This window comes from Neodiprion fabricii, chromosome 2 (genome assembly GCF_021155785.1).
Source record: "Neodiprion fabricii isolate iyNeoFabr1 chromosome 2, iyNeoFabr1.1, whole genome shotgun sequence".
NCBI lineage: Eukaryota > Metazoa > Arthropoda > Insecta > Hymenoptera > Diprionidae > Neodiprion > Neodiprion fabricii.
The window spans coordinates 9,663,914-9,685,554 of NC_060240.1; the positions used below are offsets into that span (position 1 = coordinate 9,663,914).

General features: G+C 40.3%; 1 protein-coding gene across 1 annotated transcript; it reads right to left on the reverse strand.

The window, feature by feature from the left end:
- Positions 1-14,152: 14,152 nt before the first annotated feature.
- Positions 14,153-20,362, reverse strand: LOC124175216. Its single transcript, XM_046555235.1, has 7 exons — positions 19,759-20,362; positions 18,671-18,733; positions 18,388-18,525; positions 18,103-18,264; positions 17,551-17,848; positions 17,124-17,284; positions 14,153-17,037 (listed from the first exon to the last, which is right to left on the reverse strand). Exons 1-7 carry the CDS (start codon positions 19,816-19,818, stop codon positions 15,943-15,945), a joined length of 1,977 nt encoding a protein of 658 aa, XP_046411191.1. The 5' UTR covers positions 19,819-20,362; the 3' UTR covers positions 14,153-15,942.
- Positions 20,363-21,641: the final 1,279 nt, after the last annotated feature.

Consider the following 21,641-nt stretch of genomic DNA (forward strand, 5'->3'; position numbering starts at 1 on the left):
TGCAAAGGGGTTAGCCTTGCTTTTTTTTTGGCCGAAAAATTTTAGGTTTCAGATTTGATTTAAATGACCCTTTACAGACTAATTGGACCCCCCGGAACTCAGAAAACGCAGCGAAAACAGCGTGGGATCAACGGGAGAGATGTTACGAAGGAAAAAGCACCTGCTGAAAAATGTCGAAAACACAGGTTCTCGTTTTTCGGCTGTAACTTTTGATGCGTTGATCGCAGCGAATTGGGACTGCGCCCAATCGATTTCTCTCGCAAAATTACGTCGGAATGGAGCATGAAAGAATTTATTCCAGCACTTTTCAAAATCGCTAAAATTTTCGCCAAAAATGCGAAGGGGTTAGCCTTGCTTTTTTTTTGGCCGAAAAATTTTAGGTTTCAGATTTGATTTGAATGACCCTTTACAGACTAATTGGACCCCCCGGAACTCAGAAAACGCAGCGAAAACAGCGTGGGATCAACAGGAGAGAAGTTGCGAAGGAAAAAGCACCTGCTGAAAAATGTCGAAAACACAGGTTCTCGTTTTTCGGCTGTAACTTTTGATGCGTTAATCGCAGCGAATTGGGACTGCGCCCAATCGATTTCTCTCGCAAAATTACTTTGGAATGGAGCATGAAAGAATTTATTCCAGCACTTTTCAAAATCGCCAAAATTTTCGCCAAAAATGTAAAGGGGTAAGCCTTGCTTTTTTTTTGGCCGAAAAATTTTAGGTTTCAGATTTGATTTAAATGACCCTTTACAGACTAATTGGACCCCCCGGAACTCAGAAAACGCAGCGAAAACAGCGTGGGATCAACAGGAGAGATGTTACGAAGGAAAAAGCACCTGCTGAAAAATGTCGAAAACACAGGTTCTCGTTTTTCGGCTGTAACTTTTGATGCGTTGATCGCAGCGAATTGGGACTGCGCCCAATCGATTTCTCTCGCAAAATTACGTCGGAATGGAGCATGAAAGAATTTATTCCAGCACTTTTCAAAATCGCCAAAATTTTCGCCAAAAATGCAAAGGGGTTAGCCTTGCTTTTTTTAAAGCCGAAAAATTTTAGGTTTCAGATTTGATTCAAATGGCCGTTTACTGATCAATCGGACACCCAGGAACTCAGAAAACGCAGCGAAAACAGCGTGGGATCAACAGGAGAGAAGTTACGAAGGAAAAAGCACCTGCTGAAAAATGTCGAAAACACAGGTTCTCGTTTTTCGGCTGTAACTTTTGATGCGTTGATCGCAGCGAATTGGGACTGCGCCCAATCGATTTCTCTCGCAAAATTACGTCGGAATGGAGCATGAAAGAATTTATTCCAGCACTTTTCAAAATCGCCAAAATTTTCGCCAAAAATGCAAAGGGGTTAGCCTTGCTTTTTTTTTGGCCGAAAAATTTTAGGTTTCAGATTTGATTTAAATGACCCTTTACAGACTAATTGGACCCCCCGGAACTCAGAAAACGCAGCGAAAACAGCGTGGGATCAACAGGAGAGAAGTTGCGAAGGAAAAAGCACCTGCTGAAAAATGTCGAAAACACAGGTTCTCGTTTTTCGGCTGTAACTTTTGATGCGTTGATCGCAGCGAATTGGGACTGCGCCCAATCGATTTCTCTCGCAAAATCACGTCGGAATGGAGCATGAAAGGATTTATTCCAGCACTTTTCAAAATCGCCAAAATTTTCGCCAAAAATGCGAAGGGGTTAGCCTTGCTTTTTTTTTGGCCGAAAAATTTTAGGTTTCAGATTTGATTTAAATGACCCTTTACAGACTAATTGGACCCCCCGGAACTCAGAAAACGCAGCGAAAACAGCGTGGGATCAACAGGAGAGATGTTACGAAGGAAAAAGCACCTGCTGAAAAATGTCGAAAACACAGGTTCTCGTTTTTCGGCTGTAACTTTTGATGCGTTGATCGCAGCGAATTGGGACTGCGCCCAATCGATTTCTCTCGCAAAATTACGTCGGAATGGAGCATGAAAGAATTTATTCCAGCACTTTTCAAAATCGCCAAAATTTTCGCCAAAAATGCAAAGGGGTTAGCCTTGCTTTTTTTAAAGCCGAAAAATTTTAGGTTTCAGATTTGATTCAAATGGCCGTTTACTGATCAATCGGACACCCAGGAACTCAGAAAACGCAGCGAAAACAGCGTGGGATCAACAGGAGAGAAGTTGCGAAGGAAAAAGCACCTGCTGAAAAATGTCGAAAACACAGGTTCTCGTTTTTCGGCTGTAACTTTTGATGCGTTGTTCGCAGCGAATTGGGACTGCGCCCAATCGATTTCTCTCGCAAAATTACGTCGGAATGGAGCATGAAAGAATTTATTCCAGCACTTTTCAAAATCGCCAAAATTTTCGCCAAAAATGCAAAGGGGTTAGCCTTGCTTTTTTTTTGGCCGAAAAATTTTAGGTTTCAGATTTGATTTAAATGACCCTTTACAGACTAATTGGACCCCCCGGAACTCAGAAAACGCAGCAAAAACAGCGTGGGAACAACAGGAGAGAAGTTGCGAAGGAAAAAGCACCTGCTGAAAAATGTCGAAAACACAGGTTCTCGTTTTTCGGCTGTAACTTTTGATGCGTTGATCGCAGCGAATTGGGACTGCGCCCAATCGATTTCTCTCGCAAAATTACGTCGGAATGGAGCATGAAAGAATTTATTCCAGCACTTTCCAAAATCGCCAAAATTTTCGCCAAAAATGTAAAGGGGTTAGCCGTGCTTTTTTTTTGGCCGAAAAATTTTAGGTTTCAGATTTGATTTAAATGACTCTTTACAGACTAATTGGACCCCCCGGAACTCAGAAAACGCAGCGAAAACAGCGTGGGATCAACAGGAGAGATGTTACGAAGGAAAAAGCACCTGCTGAAAAATGTCGAAAACACAGGTTCTCGTTTTTCGGCTGTAACTTTTGATGCGTTGATCGCAGCGAATTGGGACTGCGCCCAATCGATTTCTCTCGCAAAATTACGTCGGAATGGAGCATGAAAGAATTTATTCCAGCACTTTTCAAAATCGCCAAAATTTTCGCCAAAAATGCAAAGGGGTTAGCCTTGCTTTTTTTTTGACCGAAAAATTTTAGGTTTCAGATTTGATTCAAATGGCCGTTTTCTGATCAATCGGACACCCAGAAACTCAGAAAACGCAGCGAAAACAGCGTGGGATCAACAGGAGAGAAGTTACGAAGGAAAAAGCACCTGCTGAAAAATGTCGAAAACACAGGTTCTCGTTTTTCGGCTGTAACTTTTGATGCGTTGATCGCAGCGAATTGGGACTGCGCCCAATCGATTTCTCTCGCAAAATTACGTCGGAATGGAGCATGAAAGAATTTATTCCAGCACTTTTCAAAATCGCCAAAATTTTCGCCAAAAATGCAAAGGGGTTAGCCTTGCTTTTTTTTTGGCCGAAAAATTTTAGGTTTCAGATTTGATTTAAATGACCCTTTACAGACTAATTGGACCCCCCGGAACTCAGAAAACGCAGCGAAAACAGCGTGGGATCAACAGGAGAGAAGTTGCGAAGGAAAAAGCACCTGCTGAAAAATGTCGAAAACACAGGTTCTCGTTTTTCGGCTGTAACTTTTGATGCGTTGATCGCAGCGAATTGGGACTGCGCCCAATCGATTTCTCTCGCAAAATTACGTCGGAATGGAGCATGAAAGAATTTATTCCAGCACTTTTCAAAATCGCCAAAATTTTCGCCAAAAATGTAAAGGGGTTAGCCTTGCTTTTTTTTTGGCCGAAAAATTTTAGGTTTCAGATTTGATTTAAATGACCCTTTACAGACTAATTGGACCCCCCGGAACTCAGAAAACGCAGCGAAAACAGCGTGGGATCAACAGGAGAGAAGTTGCGTAGGAAAAAACACCTGCTGAAAAATGTCGAAAACACAGGTTCTCGTTTTTCGGCTGTAACTTTTGATGCGTTGATCGCAGCGAATTGGGACTGCAACCAATCGATTTCTCTCGCAAAATTACGTCGGAATGGAGCATGAAAGAATTTATTCTAGCACTTTTCAAAATCGCCAAAATTTTCGCCAAAAATGTAAAGGGGTTAGCCTTGCTTTTTTTTTGGCCGAAAAATTTTAGGTTTCAGATTTGATTTAAATGACCCTTTACAGACTAATTGGACCCCCCGGAACTCAGAAAACGCAGCGAGAACAGCGTGGGATCAACAGGAGAGAAGTTACGAAGGAAAAAGCACCTGCTGAAAAATGTCGAAAACACAGGTTCTCGTTTTTCGGCTGTAACTTTTGATGCGTTGATCGCAGCGAATTGGGACTGCGCCCAATCGATTTCTCTCGCAAAATTACGTCGGAATGGAGCATGAAAGAATTTATTCCAGCAGATTTCAAAATCGCCAAAATTTTCGCCAAAAATGCAAAGGGGTTAGCCTTGCTTTTTTTTTGGCCGAAAAATTTTAGGTTTCAGATTTGATTTAAATGACCGTTTTCTGATCAATCGGACACCCAGGAACTCAGAAAACGCAGCGAAAACAGCGTGGGATCAACAGGAGAGAAGTTACGAAGGAAAATGCACCTGCTGAAAAATGTCGAAAACACAGGTTCTCGTTTTTCGGCTGTAACTTTTGATGCGTTGATCGCAGCGAATTGGGACTGCGCCCAATCGATTTCTCTCGCAAAATTACGTCGGAATGGAGCATGAAAGAATTTATTCCAGCAGATTTCAAAATCGCCAAAATTTTCGCCAAAAATGCAAAGGGGTTAGCCTTGCTTTTTTTTTGGCCGAAAAATTTTAGGTTTCAGATTTGATTTAAATGACCGTTTTCTGATCAATCGGACACCCAGGAACTCAGAAAACGCAGCGAAAACAGCGTGGGATCAACAGGAGAGAAGTTACGAAGGAAAAAGCACCTGCTGAAAAATGTCGAAAACACAGGTTCTCGTTTTTCGGCTGTAACTTTTGATGCGTTGATCGCAGCGAATTGGGACTGCGCCCAATCGATTTCTCTCGCAAAATTACCTCGGAATGGAGCATGAAAGAATTTATTCCAGCACTTTTCAAAATCGCCAAAAGTTTCGCCAGAAATGCAAAGGGGTTAGCCTTGCTTTTTTTTTGGCCGAAAAATTTTGGGTTTCAGATTTGATTCAAATGACCCTTTACAGACTAATTGGACCCCCCGGAACTCAGAAAACGCAGCGAAAACAGCGTGGGATCAACAGGAGAGAAGTTACGAAGGAAAAAGCACCTGCTGAAAAATGTCGAAAACACAGGTTCTCGTTTTTCGGCTGTAACTTTTGATGCGTTGATCGCAGCGAATTGGGACTGCGCCCAATCGATTTCTCTCGCAAAATTACGTCGGAATGGAGCATGAAAGAATTTATTCCAGCACTTTTCAAAATCGCCAAAATTTTCGCCAAAAATGCAAAGGGGTTAGCCTTGATTTTTTTTTGGCCGAAAAATTTTAGGTTTCAGATTTGATTCAAATGGCCGTTTTCTGATCAATCGGACACCCAGAAACTCAGAAAACGCAGCGAAAACAGCGTGGGATCAACAGGAGAGAAGTTACGAAGGAAAAAGCACCTGCTGAAAAATGTCGAAAACACAGGTTCTCGTTTTTCGGCTGTAACTTTTGATGCGTTGATCGCAGCGAATTGGGACTGCGCCCAATCGATTTCTCTCGCAAAATTACGTCGGAATGGAGCATGAAAGAATTTATTCCAGCACTTTTCAAAATCGCCAAAATTTTCGCCAAAAATGTAAAGGGGTTAGCCTTGCTTTTTTTTTGGCCGAAAAATTTTAGGTTTCAGATTTGATTTAAATGACCCTTTACAGACTAATTGGACCCCCCGGAACTCAGAAAACGCAGCGAAAACAGCGTGGGATCAACAGGAGAGAAGTTGCGAAGGAAAAAGCACCTGCTGAAAAATGTCGAAAACACAGGTTCTCGTTTTTCGGCTGTAACTTTTGATGCGTTGATCGCAGCGAATTGGGACTGCGCCCAATCGATTTCTCTCGCAAAATTACGTCGGAATGGAGCATGAAAGAATTTATTCCAGCACTTTTCAAAATCGCCAAAATTTTCGCCAAAAATGTAAAGGGGTTAGCCTTGCTTTTTTTTTGGCCGAAAAATTTTAGGTTTCAGATTTGATTTAAATGACCCTTTACAGACTAATTGGACCCCCCGGAACTCAGAAAACGCAGCGAAAACAGCGTGGGATCAACAGGAGAGAAGTTGCGTAGGAAAAAACACCTGCTGAAAAATGTCGAAAACACAGGTTCTCGTTTTTCGGCTGTAACTTTTGATGCGTTGATCGCAGCGAATTGGGACTGCAACCAATCGATTTCTCTCGCAAAATTACGTCGGAATGGAGCATGAAAGAATTTATTCCAGCACTTTTCAAAATCGCCAAAATTTTCGCCAAAAATGCAAAGGGGTTAGCCTTGCTTTTTTTTTGGCCGAAAAATTTTAGGTTTCAGATTTGATTTAAATGACCCTTTACAGACTAATTGGACCCCCCGGAACTCAGAAAACGCAGCAAAAACAGCGTGGGATCAACAGGAGAGAAGTTGCGAAGAAAAAAGCACCTGCTGAAAAATGTCGAAAACACAGGTTCTCGTTTTTCGGCTGTAACTTTTGATGCGTTGATCGCAGCGAATTGGGACTGCGACCAATCGATTTCTCTCGCAAAATTACGTCGGAATGGAGCATGAAAGAATTTATTCCAGCACTTTTCGAAATCGCCAAAATTTTCGCCAAAAATGCAAAGGGGTTAGCCTTGCTTTTTTTTTGGCCGAAAAATTTTAGGTTTCAGATTTGATTTAAATGACCGTTTTCTGATCAATCGGACACCCAGAAACTCAGAAAACGCAGCGAAAACAGCGTGGGATCAACAGGAGAGAAGTTACGAAGGAAAAAGCACCTGCTGAAAAATGTCGAAAACACAGGTTCTCGTTTTTCGGCTGTAACTTTTGATGCGTTGATCGCAGCGAATTGGGACTGCGCCCAATCGATTTCTCTCGCAAAATTACGTCGGAATGGAGCATGAAAGAATTTATTCCAGCACTTTTCAAAATCGCCAAAATTTTCGCCAAAAATGCAAAGGGGTTAGCCTTGCTTTTTTTTTGGCCGAAAAATTTTAGGTTTCAGATTTGATTTAAATGACCCTTTACAGACTAATTGGACCCCCCGGAACTCAGAAAACGCAGCAAAAACAGCGTGGGATCAACAGGAGAGAAGTTGCGAAGAAAAAAGCACCTGCTGAAAAATGTCGAAAACACAGGTTCTCGTTTTTCGGCTGTAACTTTTGATGCGTTGATCGCAGCGAATTGGGACTGCGACCAATCGATTTCTCTCGCAAAATTACGTCGGAATGGAGCATGAAAGAATTTATTCCAGCACTTTTCAAAATCGCCAAAATTTTCGCCAAAAATGCAAAGGGGTTAGCCTTGCTTTTTTTTTGACCGAAAAATTTTAGGTTTCAGATTTGATTCAAATGGCCGTTTTCTGATCAATCGGACACCCAGAAACTCAGAAAACGCAGCGAAAACAGCGTGGGATCAACAGGAGAGAAGTTACGAAGGAAAAAGCACCTGCTGAAAAATGTCGAAAACACAGGTTCTCGTTTTTCGGCTGTAACTTTTGATGCGTTGATCGCAGCGAATTGGGACTGCGCCCAATCGATTTCTCTCGCAAAATTACGTCGGAATGGAGCATGAAAGAATTTATTCCAGCACTTTTCAAAATCGCCAAAATTTTCGCCAAAAATGCAAAGGGGTTAGCCTTGCTTTTTTTTTGGCCGAAAAATTTTAGGTTTCAGATTTGATTTAAATGACCCTTTACAGACTAATTGGACCCCCCGGAACTCAGAAAACGCAGCGAAAACAGCGTGGGATCAACAGGAGAGAAGTTGCGAAGGAAAAAGCACCTGCTGAAAAATGTCGAAAACACAGGTTCTCGTTTTTCGGCTGTAACTTTTGATGCGTTGATCGCAGCGAATTGGGACTGCGCCCAATCGATTTCTCTCGCAAAATTACGTCGGAATGGAGCATGAAAGAATTTATTCCAGCACTTTTCAAAATCGCCAAAATTTTCGCCAAAAATGTAAAGGGGTTAGCCTTGCTTTTTTTTTGGCCGAAAAATTTCAGGTTTCAGATTTGATTTAAATGACCCTTTACAGACTAATTGGACCCCCCGGAACTCAGAAAACGCAGCGAAAACAGCGTGGGATCAACAGGAGAGAAGTTGCGTAGGAAAAAACACCTGCTGAAAAATGTCGAAAACACAGGTTCTCGTTTTTCGGCTGTAACTTTTGATGCGTTGATCGCAGCGAATTGGGACTGCAACCAATCGATTTCTCTCGCAAAATTACGTCGGAATGGAGCATGAAAGAATTTATTCTAGCACTTTTCAAAATCGCCAAAATTTTCGCCAAAAATGTAAAGGGGTTAGCCTTGCTTTTTTTTTGGCCGAAAAATTTTAGGTTTCAGATTTGATTTAAATGACCCTTTACAGACTAATTGGACCCCCCGGAACTCAGAAAACGCAGCGAGAACAGCGTGGGATCAACAGGAGAGAAGTTACGAAGGAAAAAGCACCTGCTGAAAAATGTCGAAAACACAGGTTCTCGTTTTTCGGCTGTAACTTTTGATGCGTTGATCGCAGCGAATTGGGACTGCGCCCAATCGATTTCTCTCGCAAAATTACGTCGGAATGGAGCATGAAAGAATTTATTCCAGCAGATTTCAAAATCGCCAAAATTTTCGCCAAAAATGCAAAGGGGTTAGCCTTGCTTTTTTTTTGGCCGAAAAATTTTAGGTTTCAGATTTGATTTAAATGACCGTTTTCTGATCAATCGGACACCCAGGAACTCAGAAAACGCAGCGAAAACAGCGTGGGATCAACAGGAGAGAAGTTACGAAGGAAAATGCACCTGCTGAAAAATGTCGAAAACACAGGTTCTCGTTTTTCGGCTGTAACTTTTGATGCGTTGATCGCAGCGAATTGGGACTGCGCCCAATCGATTTCTCTCGCAAAATTACGTCGGAATGGAGCATGAAAGAATTTATTCCAGCAGATTTCAAAATCGCCAAAATTTTCGCCAAAAATGCAAAGGGGTTAGCCTTGCTTTTTTTTTGGCCGAAAAATTTTAGGTTTCAGATTTGATTTAAATGACCGTTTTCTGATCAATCGGACACCCAGGAACTCAGAAAACGCAGCGAAAACAGCGTGGGATCAACAGGAGAGAAGTTACGAAGGAAAAAGCACCTGCTGAAAAATGTCGAAAACACAGGTTCTCGTTTTTCGGCTGTAACTTTTGATGCGTTGATCGCAGCGAATTGGGACTGCGCCCAATCGATTTCTCTCGCAAAATTACCTCGGAATGGAGCATGAAAGAATTTATTCCAGCACTTTTCAAAATCGCCAAAAGTTTCGCCAGAAATGCAAAGGGGTTAGCCTTGCTTTTTTTTTGGCCGAAAAATTTTAGGTTTCAGATTTGATTCAAATGACCCTTTACAGACTAATTGGACCCCCCGGAACTCAGAAAACGCAGCGAAAACAGCGTGGGATCAACAGGAGAGAAGTTACGAAGGAAAAAGCACCTGCTGAAAAATGTCGAAAACACAGGTTCTCGTTTTTCGGCTGTAACTTTTGATGCGTTGATCGCAGCGAATTGGGACTGCGCCCAATCGATTTCTCTCGCAAAATTACGTCGGAATGGAGCATGAAAGAATTTATTCCAGCACTTTTCAAAATCGCCAAAATTTTCGCCAAAAATGCAAAGGGGTTAGCCTTGATTTTTTTTTGGCCGAAAAATTTTAGGTTTCAGATTTGATTCAAATGGCCGTTTTCTGATCAATCGGACACCCAGAAACTCAGAAAACGCAGCGAAAACAGCGTGGGATCAACAGGAGAGAAGTTACGAAGGAAAAAGCACCTGCTGAAAAATGTCGAAAACACAGGTTCTCGTTTTTCGGCTGTAACTTTTGATGCGTTGATCGCAGCGAATTGGGACTGCGCCCAATCGATTTCTCTCGCAAAATTACGTCGGAATGGAGCATGAAAGAATTTATTCCAGCACTTTTCAAAATCGCCAAAATTTTCGCCAAAAATGTAAAGGGGTTAGCCTTGCTTTTTTTTTGGCCGAAAAATTTTAGGTTTCAGATTTGATTTAAATGACCCTTTACAGACTAATTGGACCCCCCGGAACTCAGAAAACGCAGCGAAAACAGCGTGGGATCAACAGGAGAGAAGTTGCGAAGGAAAAAGCACCTGCTGAAAAATGTCGAAAACACAGGTTCTCGTTTTTCGGCTGTAACTTTTGATGCGTTGATCGCAGCGAATTGGGACTGCGCCCAATCGATTTCTCTCGCAAAATTACGTCGGAATGGAGCATGAAAGAATTTATTCCAGCACTTTTCAAAATCGCCAAAATTTTCGCCAAAAATGTAAAGGGGTTAGCCTTGCTTTTTTTTTGGCCGAAAAATTTTAGGTTTCAGATTTGATTTAAATGACCCTTTACAGACTAATTGGACCCCCCGGAACTCAGAAAACGCAGCGAAAACAGCGTGGGATCAACAGGAGAGAAGTTGCGTAGGAAAAAACACCTGCTGAAAAATGTCGAAAACACAGGTTCTCGTTTTTCGGCTGTAACTTTTGATGCGTTGATCGCAGCGAATTGGGACTGCAACCAATCGATTTCTCTCGCAAAATTACGTCGGAATGGAGCATGAAAGAATTTATTCCAGCACTTTTCAAAATCGCCAAAATTTTCGCCAAAAATGCAAAGGGGTTAGCCTTGCTTTTTTTTTGGCCGAAAAATTTTAGGTTTCAGATTTGATTTAAATGACCCTTTACAGACTAATTGGACCCCCCGGAACTCAGAAAACGCAGCAAAAACAGCGTGGGATCAACAGGAGAGAAGTTGCGAAGAAAAAAGCACCTGCTGAAAAATGTCGAAAACACAGGTTCTCGTTTTTCGGCTGTAACTTTTGATGCGTTGATCGCAGCGAATTGGGACTGCGACCAATCGATTTCTCTCGCAAAATTACGTCGGAATGGAGCATGAAAGAATTTATTCCAGCACTTTTCGAAATCGCCAAAATTTTCGCCAAAAATGCAAAGGGGTTAGCCTTGCTTTTTTTTTGGCCGAAAAATTTTAGGTTTCAGATTTGATTTAAATGACCGTTTTCTGATCAATCGGACACCCAGGAACTCAGAAAACGCAGCGAAAACAGCGTGGGATCAACAGGAGAGAAGTTACGAAGGAAAAAGCACCTGCTGAAAAATGTCGAAAACACAGGTTCTCGTTTTTCGGCTGTAACTTTTGATGCGTTGTTCGCAGCGAATTGGGACTGCGCCCAATCGATTTCTCTCGCAAAATTACGTCGGAATGGAGCATGAAAGAATTTATTCCAGCACTTTTCAAAATCGCCAAAATTTTCGCCAAAAATGCAAAGGGGTTAGCCTTGCTTTTTTTTTGGCCGAAAAATTTTAGGTTTCAGATTTGATTTAAATGACCCTTTACAGACTAATTGGACCCCCCGGAACTCAGAAAACGCAGCAAAAACAGCGTGGGATCAACAGGAGAGAAGTTGCGAAGAAAAAAGCACCTGCTGAAAAATGTCGAAAACACAGGTTCTCGTTTTTCGGCTGTAACTTTTGATGCGTTGATCGCAGCGAATTGGGACTGCGACCAATCGATTTCTCTCGCAAAATTACGTCGGAATGGAGCATGAAAGAATTTATTCCAGCACTTTTCGAAATCGCCAAAATTTTCGCCAAAAATGCAAAGGGGTTAGCCTTGCTTTTTTTTTGGCCGAAAAATTTTAGGTTTCAGATTTGATTTAAATGACCGTTTTCTGATCAATCGGACACCCAGGAACTCAGAAAACGCAGCGAAAACAGCGTGGGATCAACAGGAGAGAAGTTACGAAGGAAAAAGCACCTGCTGAAAAATGTCGAAAACACAGGTTCTCGTTTTTCGGCTGTAACTTTTGATGCGTTGTTCGCAGCGAATTGGGACTGCGCCCAATCGATTTCTCTCGCAAAATTACGTCGGAATGGAGCATGAAAGAATTTATTCCAGCACTTTTCAAAATCGCCAAAATTTTCGCCAAAAATGCAAAGGGGTTAGCCTTGCTTTTTTTTTGGCCGAAAAATTTTAGGTTTCAGATTTGATTTAAATGACCCTTTACAGACTAATTGGACCCCACGGAACTCAGAAAACGCAGCAAAAACAGCGTGGGATCAACAGGAGAGAAGTTGCGAAGGAAAAAGCACCTGCTGAAAAATGTCGAAAACACAGGTTCTCGTTTTTCGGCTGTGACTTTTGATGCGTTGATCGCAGCGAATTGGGACTGCGACCAATCGATTTCTCTCGCAAAATTACGTCGGAATGGAGCATGAAAGAATTTATTCCAGCACTTTTCAAAATCGCCAAAATTTTCGCCAAAAATGCAAAGGGGTTAGCCTTGCTTTTTTTTTGGCCGAAAAATTTTAGGTTTCAGATTTGATTTAAATGACCCTTTACAGACTAATCGGACCCCCCGGAACTCAGAAAACGCAGCGAAAACAGCGTGGGAACAACAGGAGAGAAGTTGCGAAGGAAAAAGCACCTGCTGAAAAATGTCGAAAACACAGGTTCTCGTTTTTCGGCTGTAACTTTTGATGCGTTGATCGCAGCGAATTGGGACTGCGCCCAATCGATTTCTCTCGCAAAATTACGTCGGAATGGAGCATGAAAGAATTTATTCCAGCACTTTTCAAAATCGCCAAAATTTTCGCCAAAAATGCAAAGGGGTTAGCCTTGCTTTTTTTTTGGCCGAAAAATTTTAGGTTTCAGATTTGATTTAAATGACCCTTTACAGACTAATTGGACCCCCCGGAACTCAGAAAACGCAGCGAAAACAGCGTGGGATCAACGGGAGAGATGTTACGAAGGAAAAAGCACCTGCTGAAAAATGTCGAAAACACAGGTTCTCGTTTTTCGGCTGTAACTTTTGATGCGTTGATCGCAGCGAATTGGGACTGCGCCCAATCGATTTCTCTCGCAAAATTACGTCGGAATGGAGCATGAAAGAATTTATTCCAGCACTTTTCAAAATTGCCAAAATTTTCGCCAAAAATGCAAAGGGGTTAGCCTTGCTTTTTTTTTGGCCGAAAAATTTTAGGTTTCAGATTTGATTTAAATGACCCTTTACAGACTAATTGGACCCCCAGGAACTCAGAAAACGCAGCGAAAACAGCGTGGGATCAACAGGAGAGAAGTTACGAAGGAAAAAGCACCTGCTGAAAAATGTTGAAAACACAGGTTCTCGTTTTTCGGCTGTAACTTTTGATGCGTTGATCGCAGCGAATTGGGACTGCGCCCAATCGATTTCTCTCGCAAAATTACGTCGGAATGGTGCATGAAAGAACGTTCACCAGTAATAATCGAACTTATCAAACTTTCTTTCACAAGGCGAAGAAAACATTTGAAAAATACCGAATTACGATGTACAACAACGTTCCGAAGATTCAAATCCATCATCCTAATCGTCAATCATAATACCAGCCTAAGTAGAAAAAGCAACAGAGCGGCAAAAATATGGGTGACGTCGGGGGAAACAGACTGCTCTCGGGTACTGTTCAACGTTCGACAGTACTTCGGAATTGACTTCGGCTCAGGACGTCATTGGCTAAAAAGAGCATCTTCGGCCGGAAAATCTGCTTTCGCCAAAAATCAGCCGAAGGTTCGCCGGAAGTCGAAGTTCCTCATCAGCCGCCGAAAACGGACAAACTCGTACAAACGTGCGCGAGTTTCGTGCCGATATAGGTACTGATATCTTATTTTATCTCAATAAAGAAATAAATATCTAAATCGAGTACTTCTTTTATCACTACGAACATGCATAATACCAAATAATTCTGACACAACCTGCATCGATATCATTATGGTTTCTAGCCAGTGTCATCATAAAATGTCTCATCAAAGTTTCGGGTTTGGCTTTGGCTAGGGTCGGTCAATCGGCTTCGGCCAAAATCTGACCTTCGGTCGAATACCATGAGACACCTCAAGATTCAGAGTGCTCGTAAGGAAAGAAAAAAAAAATAGGGTACGATTAAGGAAAAAGGAAACCCACCGTCTAGCCTGTACTAGAGACACACAGTAGCATCATCTGTAAAAATCATGAATTTTCTAGGATGATAGAAGACTAGTCGGAGAATTTTTTCGTATAATAACTCTTATTCAACATGTACAATAGGGCTAAGTGTAACATTAAAATTACAAATTTAGTGAGCATTATGAGCTATCTTGAATGTAGTCATCATGAATGAGGATGATAAAACTGCGTCCTTACATGGATTATTGGTATAGATAATGGTATATAATATTATGCTTATTACTCATTAAATCTTTTATCATCACGCTGTTTTTTAAAAATTAGTTTTGTACAAACGAAATACAACCACTGTCGTTTAATAAAAAATACATCTATATCATGTCACTATCCATACTTGGACCAACAATTATCGAAACGTATCTACAGCTGTATGATTATGAATATGAAGGTACTGATATTTTGCAAAAAATGCAACTAAAAGTCATGAAGAATTGCCTCTGTTTTAATGAAAAAAAAAAAAAATCGTTAAATCCACACATACTGTAATAAAATATCTTATCCTTGAGCAACGAAGGTTGGTGTTTACTTTACTCTACGCATCGGTTCGATTAAAGAGTACAGAAATTAATACAGTGAGCTACTGAATGTACAAATCTATTGGTGAATGTTCTAGTATTACAAATCCATTTCAATTTTTTGCGTATTTCTATAATTCATGCAATGATTCGTGATCGGTACTTATTATATCGCATTAATTACATTTTCTTTTCTATTATGCTATATACATGTCTATACTAGGCATAGATACATATTTTCTAATTGATTCGTATTTACAATGTGAAAAACGAAATAACAAGATGAACTAAACATGATAAAACATTGAACAGAAGGCTAAGATTTGCTAAGAACATGTTAGGATATTGGCAAGTGTTGTTAATCGGCCTTAAGGCCTTTTTTAGCATACGCTAAAGCATTAAAATCTTTGAAATATAATAAAAACAATTCTCTTTGTTAAAATATGGGCAAAAATTGTACTGTTTCAGTACCCGTGTTATCGACGTGAGGCACTACTGAAATATAGTTGAGTTCGTTTAGTGTAAGTATTAGGAAAAATTGAGCCTCGATTGATGAGTAATTTACCCACGACTTTGTTTATATATAACTTAAAGTCCTTTGATCTGGGTAAAATTGATTTATATGTTGTTCTCGATCATGGGATGAGATATTCCAAGTTCAACATTATCTTACAATTATTTCAGTTATTTCGACCGTAGGTATGATTAATTAAATATTATGTCTGAATCGTCGTATTACATTTTTAAAAGTTTGTTATATTACAGGGCGAAATAACTTAATGACCTCACGATATCGCGTTTCAGGTTTTTGTTTTTTTTCCCAAGCATTGCAGGTAAAAATATTAATCTACACGTATGTATGTATAAGACAGTACTTATTTAAATAATTGCATTCACACTCAACCTAGATCTGTAAGTTTTAGTTTCGAGAGACAAACTCCTAAACTTGGCACAATAGTTATTTTCCATGAAAAATAATATCATTTAGGCCGGTTACCCCAGTACATTTGTGCTCAATTTTCATCTATTCCCAGTAAGAGAATTATATGCTTGTCTTACAAGTGTAAAATTGAAAGAATCAGTAGAAATTTGAACTATCACAACCCCATATTATTTAAATTTTTACAGGTGAATGAATTAAATGAACAAAATGAAACACGATTCACATCTATGTTAAAAGTGTAAAATGTTAAAAGTTCGATGTTAGCGCGGATAAAAAAACAAAAATATTTTACGAATTGAATGCATCTTTTCATTTTGTTTCATCACAATTTATAGTTATGGTCAGGGCATGGAGGTGCTCTTCATCACAAAGTAAATATTTTCAAAAATTTGAACCACCCGGAAAAGTTGTAAAACTATGGTTTTCAGCCAAGTTCGTCAGGCTGCAACTTTTGTCTCTAGAAAATTGCGTTTCTGGAAATCTTTGAATAAGTGATAGCAGCGGAAGTTCTCTGACACTTGAAGTTTTCGAACTCGGCCTTTTCGTTCTTGGACACTCCACGAAATCTCTGTTCAAGCTATTTTCACAAGATTTAGCTATCTCTAATTTAGACGTTAGTCGACGCTTGACAGGAGTAGAGCTTGAACTGTTATATCCAAGCTTACTTTTATCATTACTCATACGATTTTCATTCAATTGATGAACATTATTTTTAAGCTTAGAATGGCTGCCATCACATTTGCTAAAATGGAACATTGCTTCGGAATCATTTTTCGAATTACACTTTTCTTTACGCAATCCCAACGATCTTACAACATTTTCATCGCTTTGAGAATTTAATAGGTTTTCGAAATTCGATTCAGTGATGTCATCTATTTCCAAATTCGACAGATCCACTGAAATTTTCTTTTTCGCATAAGTTAGGTTGACGTTTTGCGAATCCATGCCACTCGGCCCATCACGTTTTTCAACATTGTCTGCAGTACCTTCTTGTCGACTAATCGGACAATTTTCACTTTCGACGTCATTGTTCAATGAAGCTGAAAGGGTATTTTGAGTTTTCGAAGGAGTTTCAGATGAGATCGAACTTGAATTAGTCGTTTGCTCAGCCATTGAGTGCCAATCTTTATAACATATCGCCGAGTCCGTTCGTTCTAAAGGTCTTTTAACAGTGGTTAACCCGTGATTGAATGATATTCTAGATTCGTTATCGTAATTGTTCCGTGACCTTTGAACTTGAGGCGAAATTTGACAACAGTTATCATCAGACACTAGGCCGCTTTCACTGAACTTAAAGTCACCAAAGTCTTTACTCACTTCATCTGTGGTAAAGGAATTTAGCTTTCTAATGGGTAAGGTATTAAGCCTCTCAACACTGGCCTGTAACTCCAACTCCCATTGACTCGAATTAGACTCGCTTCCATCGACAGAACGAGTACTGAGTTGTTCCATTCGTTGTTTCAAGTCGTCAACATCCTGCAATGAAATGAAAGACATTTTAGAATAATTGACCAGTAATTTCATAGCTGATATTAGAGTTGATTAGTAAGTTGAGTAGCCACCTCGAAGTCCCGAGTTCTTTCATCGATGTCTGGTTCACTGCTGGCTAAAGAGTTTATCCTGCTTAAGCTCAATTTATCCAATTCAGCTTCATAACTTAAACTTGCCGTCGGACTTATAAGCTCAGCACCAACACCAGGTTCTCTCGGCCCCTTGGTCATATCTGAAATTTTTTTTACGAATTATGCGTAATTTTCAATGAAAACACTCTAAGAGCCCAATTACGGACAAATTTAGACAGATCATTGTTTAAATACCCTGGTATTTTCATGTATTCTAATTTTTGTCTGCACAAGGGAATATTATCACGGATAAATGTCACTCGGTGAATTTTGATCGTGACTTCTAACACGTTTAAACTTAATTATGACGGAAATCGTTGACAAGACCAATTGCATAATATCAAAGAATTTTGCATAGATTATGTACCATAGTCTCGTCTACGCTGATGAATTTGATTGCTGATGTCCTCCAGTATTCTGAGACTTCTGGCATAGGTATCTTTCGCTTTTTTAACTCCCTTCTGCAAACATTCCACTCTTGCCTTTTGAGTTGCCAGCATCTCGTCACACTGAGCTCTGATTTCAAAATACGGCTTTGATTTGATTATTGCTCTACGATGTTTCTCTTCAAGCTGTTGAACCTTTTTTTCAGCATCGTGAAAGAGGGTTGCTCGCCTCAGATGCTCTCTTCCGCATTCGGCTTTTTGATTTTCCGCATCCATGACCTGTTTTAAAATTCAATGATTCACATTGCGTTAAATGATGTACTGCAGCGATGAAGAAATTAGCACTAAGCTCTTGACGATTATCACAGTTGGTTGAATTGAGAGTTCTAATTTTTTTTCTACCATTGAAAACTATTAACACGTTCAATCTAGAACAGGCAATGCTGGTAATGGGATGAAAGTGTGTCAGGTTAATCAGAACTCAGACGAAAATTGATAGAGTTATCTTGAAAAAAAAAAAACTTTTATCCTACTTTGATAGTTGCATGATTCAGCATGTCTTGCCATGCTTGATCAAAGTTCCACTCATGACGATGCGAAATAAATCCTGCCTCGGCCAAAGTGACGGTTTCTTTCGCTGCAGAATGGATTTCACTAGCCCTCTGAAAGAGCTGTGCTTGACGTTGACACTGTATCTAGAATACATGATGAGGAAATTTTACATTTTTCAATTGCTTGGTTCGTTAAAATAATTTTATAAAATTATAATTATAATATTCATAAAAAACAAAAAAGAAACTGTAACAATAGTTACAAACCTGAGCCTGCTGAGCCACTTCTAACGCTTTGTAATAACATCTTGCTTTCTCTATGCAGCCTGTTCCTATTTTATTCGCTATCTCTTTCAATCGTCTTGTCGAATCTGATAACAATTGGCGAAATGCTGTGTGCGCTTCCTGGAAAAGACATTAATAGTATTGAAAAGAATTTGTAATAAGCAATGATTCCAGTTATTTTAAGGTTTTATTTAGCACCTATATGTGCGTTATATGAAATTTGCGATTATACATTTACTTCTAGATGAATAATTTACCAACTTACATCTAATTCAATTTCTAGTTTATTGATTTCGTCTGTGCAATTGTTGAGATTCTCCAATTCGATCTGAAAGTAGAAAACAATCAATTATGTGTACTATAGCATTGTTCTACTGCTGCAATGAAGCAGAATCGTGTTTCTAGATCACAATTATTTGAAAGTACCGAAGTGGTTGTTAGCTATAGCGATGGGATAATTAATGCCACGTATGCATCAGTTGTAAAGTTTTGATCAAGAAGTGAACAAAAAAAAAAAAAAAATAACACAATGAAGGCGTAGAAGCTCAGTTATCAAGTATTCATAAACATTGCTACATTATGCATCTTTCGTGATGTGAAAACTGCATCGCTCGAAAAATGTTTGTTACTGAAACATGTGGTTAAAACACGTAGTTGTGACATTAGAAAAATGTCTACTCTTACAAGTAGTTAATAAATTGGTTATTCCAGTGAAAAGTCAAGGTTTCCACAAATTTCCCTCTTTTGAGTAAATATTGAACCACGAGCTACGATTTAATACATTCCAATTTGTAGAAAGAAATCGCCTCGCGTTTTTTCCGTCAGCAGTATTACACTAAAATTTGCAACTCAAACAAATATGCCGAGACTAAAGAACGACGAGTTACCTACGTGACGAAATGTTTTCTAGAATTTAAATACCGTGGTCTACACGTGGGAATTAGTGTGCGTGTACACATCCTGCCTGTGACTCATGAATGATTAAACACACCTTGACGCACGGTAATATTTGCACAAAAGATTATCAGTAACAATCATAGGTGGGAAGTAGGGGGGAAAGCATCGACGGGGTTTAGAAAATAAAATTGGAACGCAGGTCGAAAGATGATTAGCATTCGTTGAGGTGAAAGAATGAACGCACGGGATGTAAACGAAGTAGGGCAAGGTGCCAGGCCGTGTCAGGTAGCGCGAGGCGCCGATTTACGGCGGTGAAAATTTCGTAAATGCGAACACAAAAGGCTGACCTAACCTAACTTAACTTGACTCCGAAAAGCAATGTTGCAAATGAGACTGATCGTGCTCGAGAGCGGAAAAGTGGAGAAGATGTCGGAGATGAGAACGAGTTTGGCTCACCTGAATGCGGGGGTCCAAAGGACCCTCAGCGTCGACGCTCGCGTCGTCCGAGGCGTCCATTCTCTGTTTTTCAGCTTCATTTAACGTCTCCGAATCATGATGCTCTCAGGCAGGAAGCGCGGCTCTTCTCAGCTCTTCTCCTCTTGCCGTCGGCGAAGGACCTGCCGCGCGTAGTTTGTTTCACTGCTCGACATTTACGTAACGATTCAGGTTTAAAAATACGTATTAAGCGTATTAGAGAAGCAGAGGCAGAACGGTGAAGATGGGCGGTGGAACGGCCAGGTTATATTTTCCGAATCCGCGAGGTTCGACGCCACAGTCACACCGCGAATAACTGGGAGCGCGAAACTGTTGGCGGCCCGTCGAGACGATCTGCGATTGCGTTGCTGTGTCGTGTTGTATCATCCGTCTGGCGATCATTTGCATACAGTAAATGTCATGATTTCATTCAAAGGTCACGCGTACTGCTCTTCTCCTTCTCCTTCTCCTCCCCCCTCAGCCGCAAACTGACTAATGGCCCAGCTCGCCGTGGGCGAATAATAACTCAAATCAGTACCATAACCTTTTCTTTCACAGGCCGAAGCTACGGTGGAAGAAGTGGATGCAACGCAAAATACCGATACACGCAGAGATGAGTAGGTCTCTGATACACGTAAGAGCGTTCCTCCCACTCACCGTGCTGACAGTGCTCGAGAGATGGTTTGGCTTGACAAATGACAGCTTACACACTACCCACGCTACAACTCACGGAAGCGAACTAAAGTTGTGTACCTAACGTAGCCATCTTGCGCTCACCTGTTAGGTGGTATGCGTATGACGTCATGGGGAATTCCGTTGCGTCGGTAAAAGAGATTACAAGTTTTTCAAATGAATCGAAAACTTCAGCACCTCGTAGACTTTTCCACGTTGCGTCCGGTCAATTATTAGTTCATCATTTTACAATTAGACAAAGATCGTTCCCGGATTAATGCAAGCAAATTTACCCTCGAATTTACTTTAAGGGTATACAGTTTTATATCTTTACCGACTGAGTAAACTCATCCCTATTCTTCATAGGTATATTGAACGAACAAATGAACGGGAAAGGTTCAAATTTCGATGGTGCATCGCTCTTTTGTAACAGAATTCGTGCAGCTTTCTCACAGGTGCTACCATTCTTGTATTTCCTGCATTTCTGAGGCTATAAAGTCCATGGACGAGTTACTTTCCGCGATATGTATATTTATGCATCGCAGTGTACCCGCTGTGCGATAAGAGTCAATCATCGCCTAATTCATGAATGACGTTGCTACACACAGCCAGCTACGGGTAATCTTTTTAAACAAGCAAAAGGACACGAAATCAGCCCTCAGCAATATTTCAAATGGATTTGGCCGGTAGTCGATACTCGTGGCGATTTAGTCGGTAACAATAGGGCCGTTATCTTATATTGGGACAAGGTATTTCGATCGGTAAGTCAGTTGGCCACGCCAACTGATACAGGGCGTTTATTTAAACAAACAATGTTCCCCCGGGCTCACAATAGTTTGCCCAGTTGAATTCTCGGCAGGTCTGTCCAGCTTGTTTTATAGCGAGCTAGCTAAAACCATTCGAACTAATTGTAAGAAAAATGAAAAGAAAAAGATTGTGAATAAAATGATGTTAAACAAATCAATTTGTGTTACCTAATTTATCTTTGCAAATAGTAGTAAATCGGAACGGTAATACTTTCCAATTATATTTGGGATATTTTGAAAAGAATTATGCATGGTATGAATACAAGTCATTCTCTATCTGATGAAATTATTAAAAATTTATAGGTAGAGAGCTGATCTTTGTACAGTTTTCAAGATTTCTCTGACGATGCTTTTACATCGAACGTTATTTCAATGGAAATAAACGTG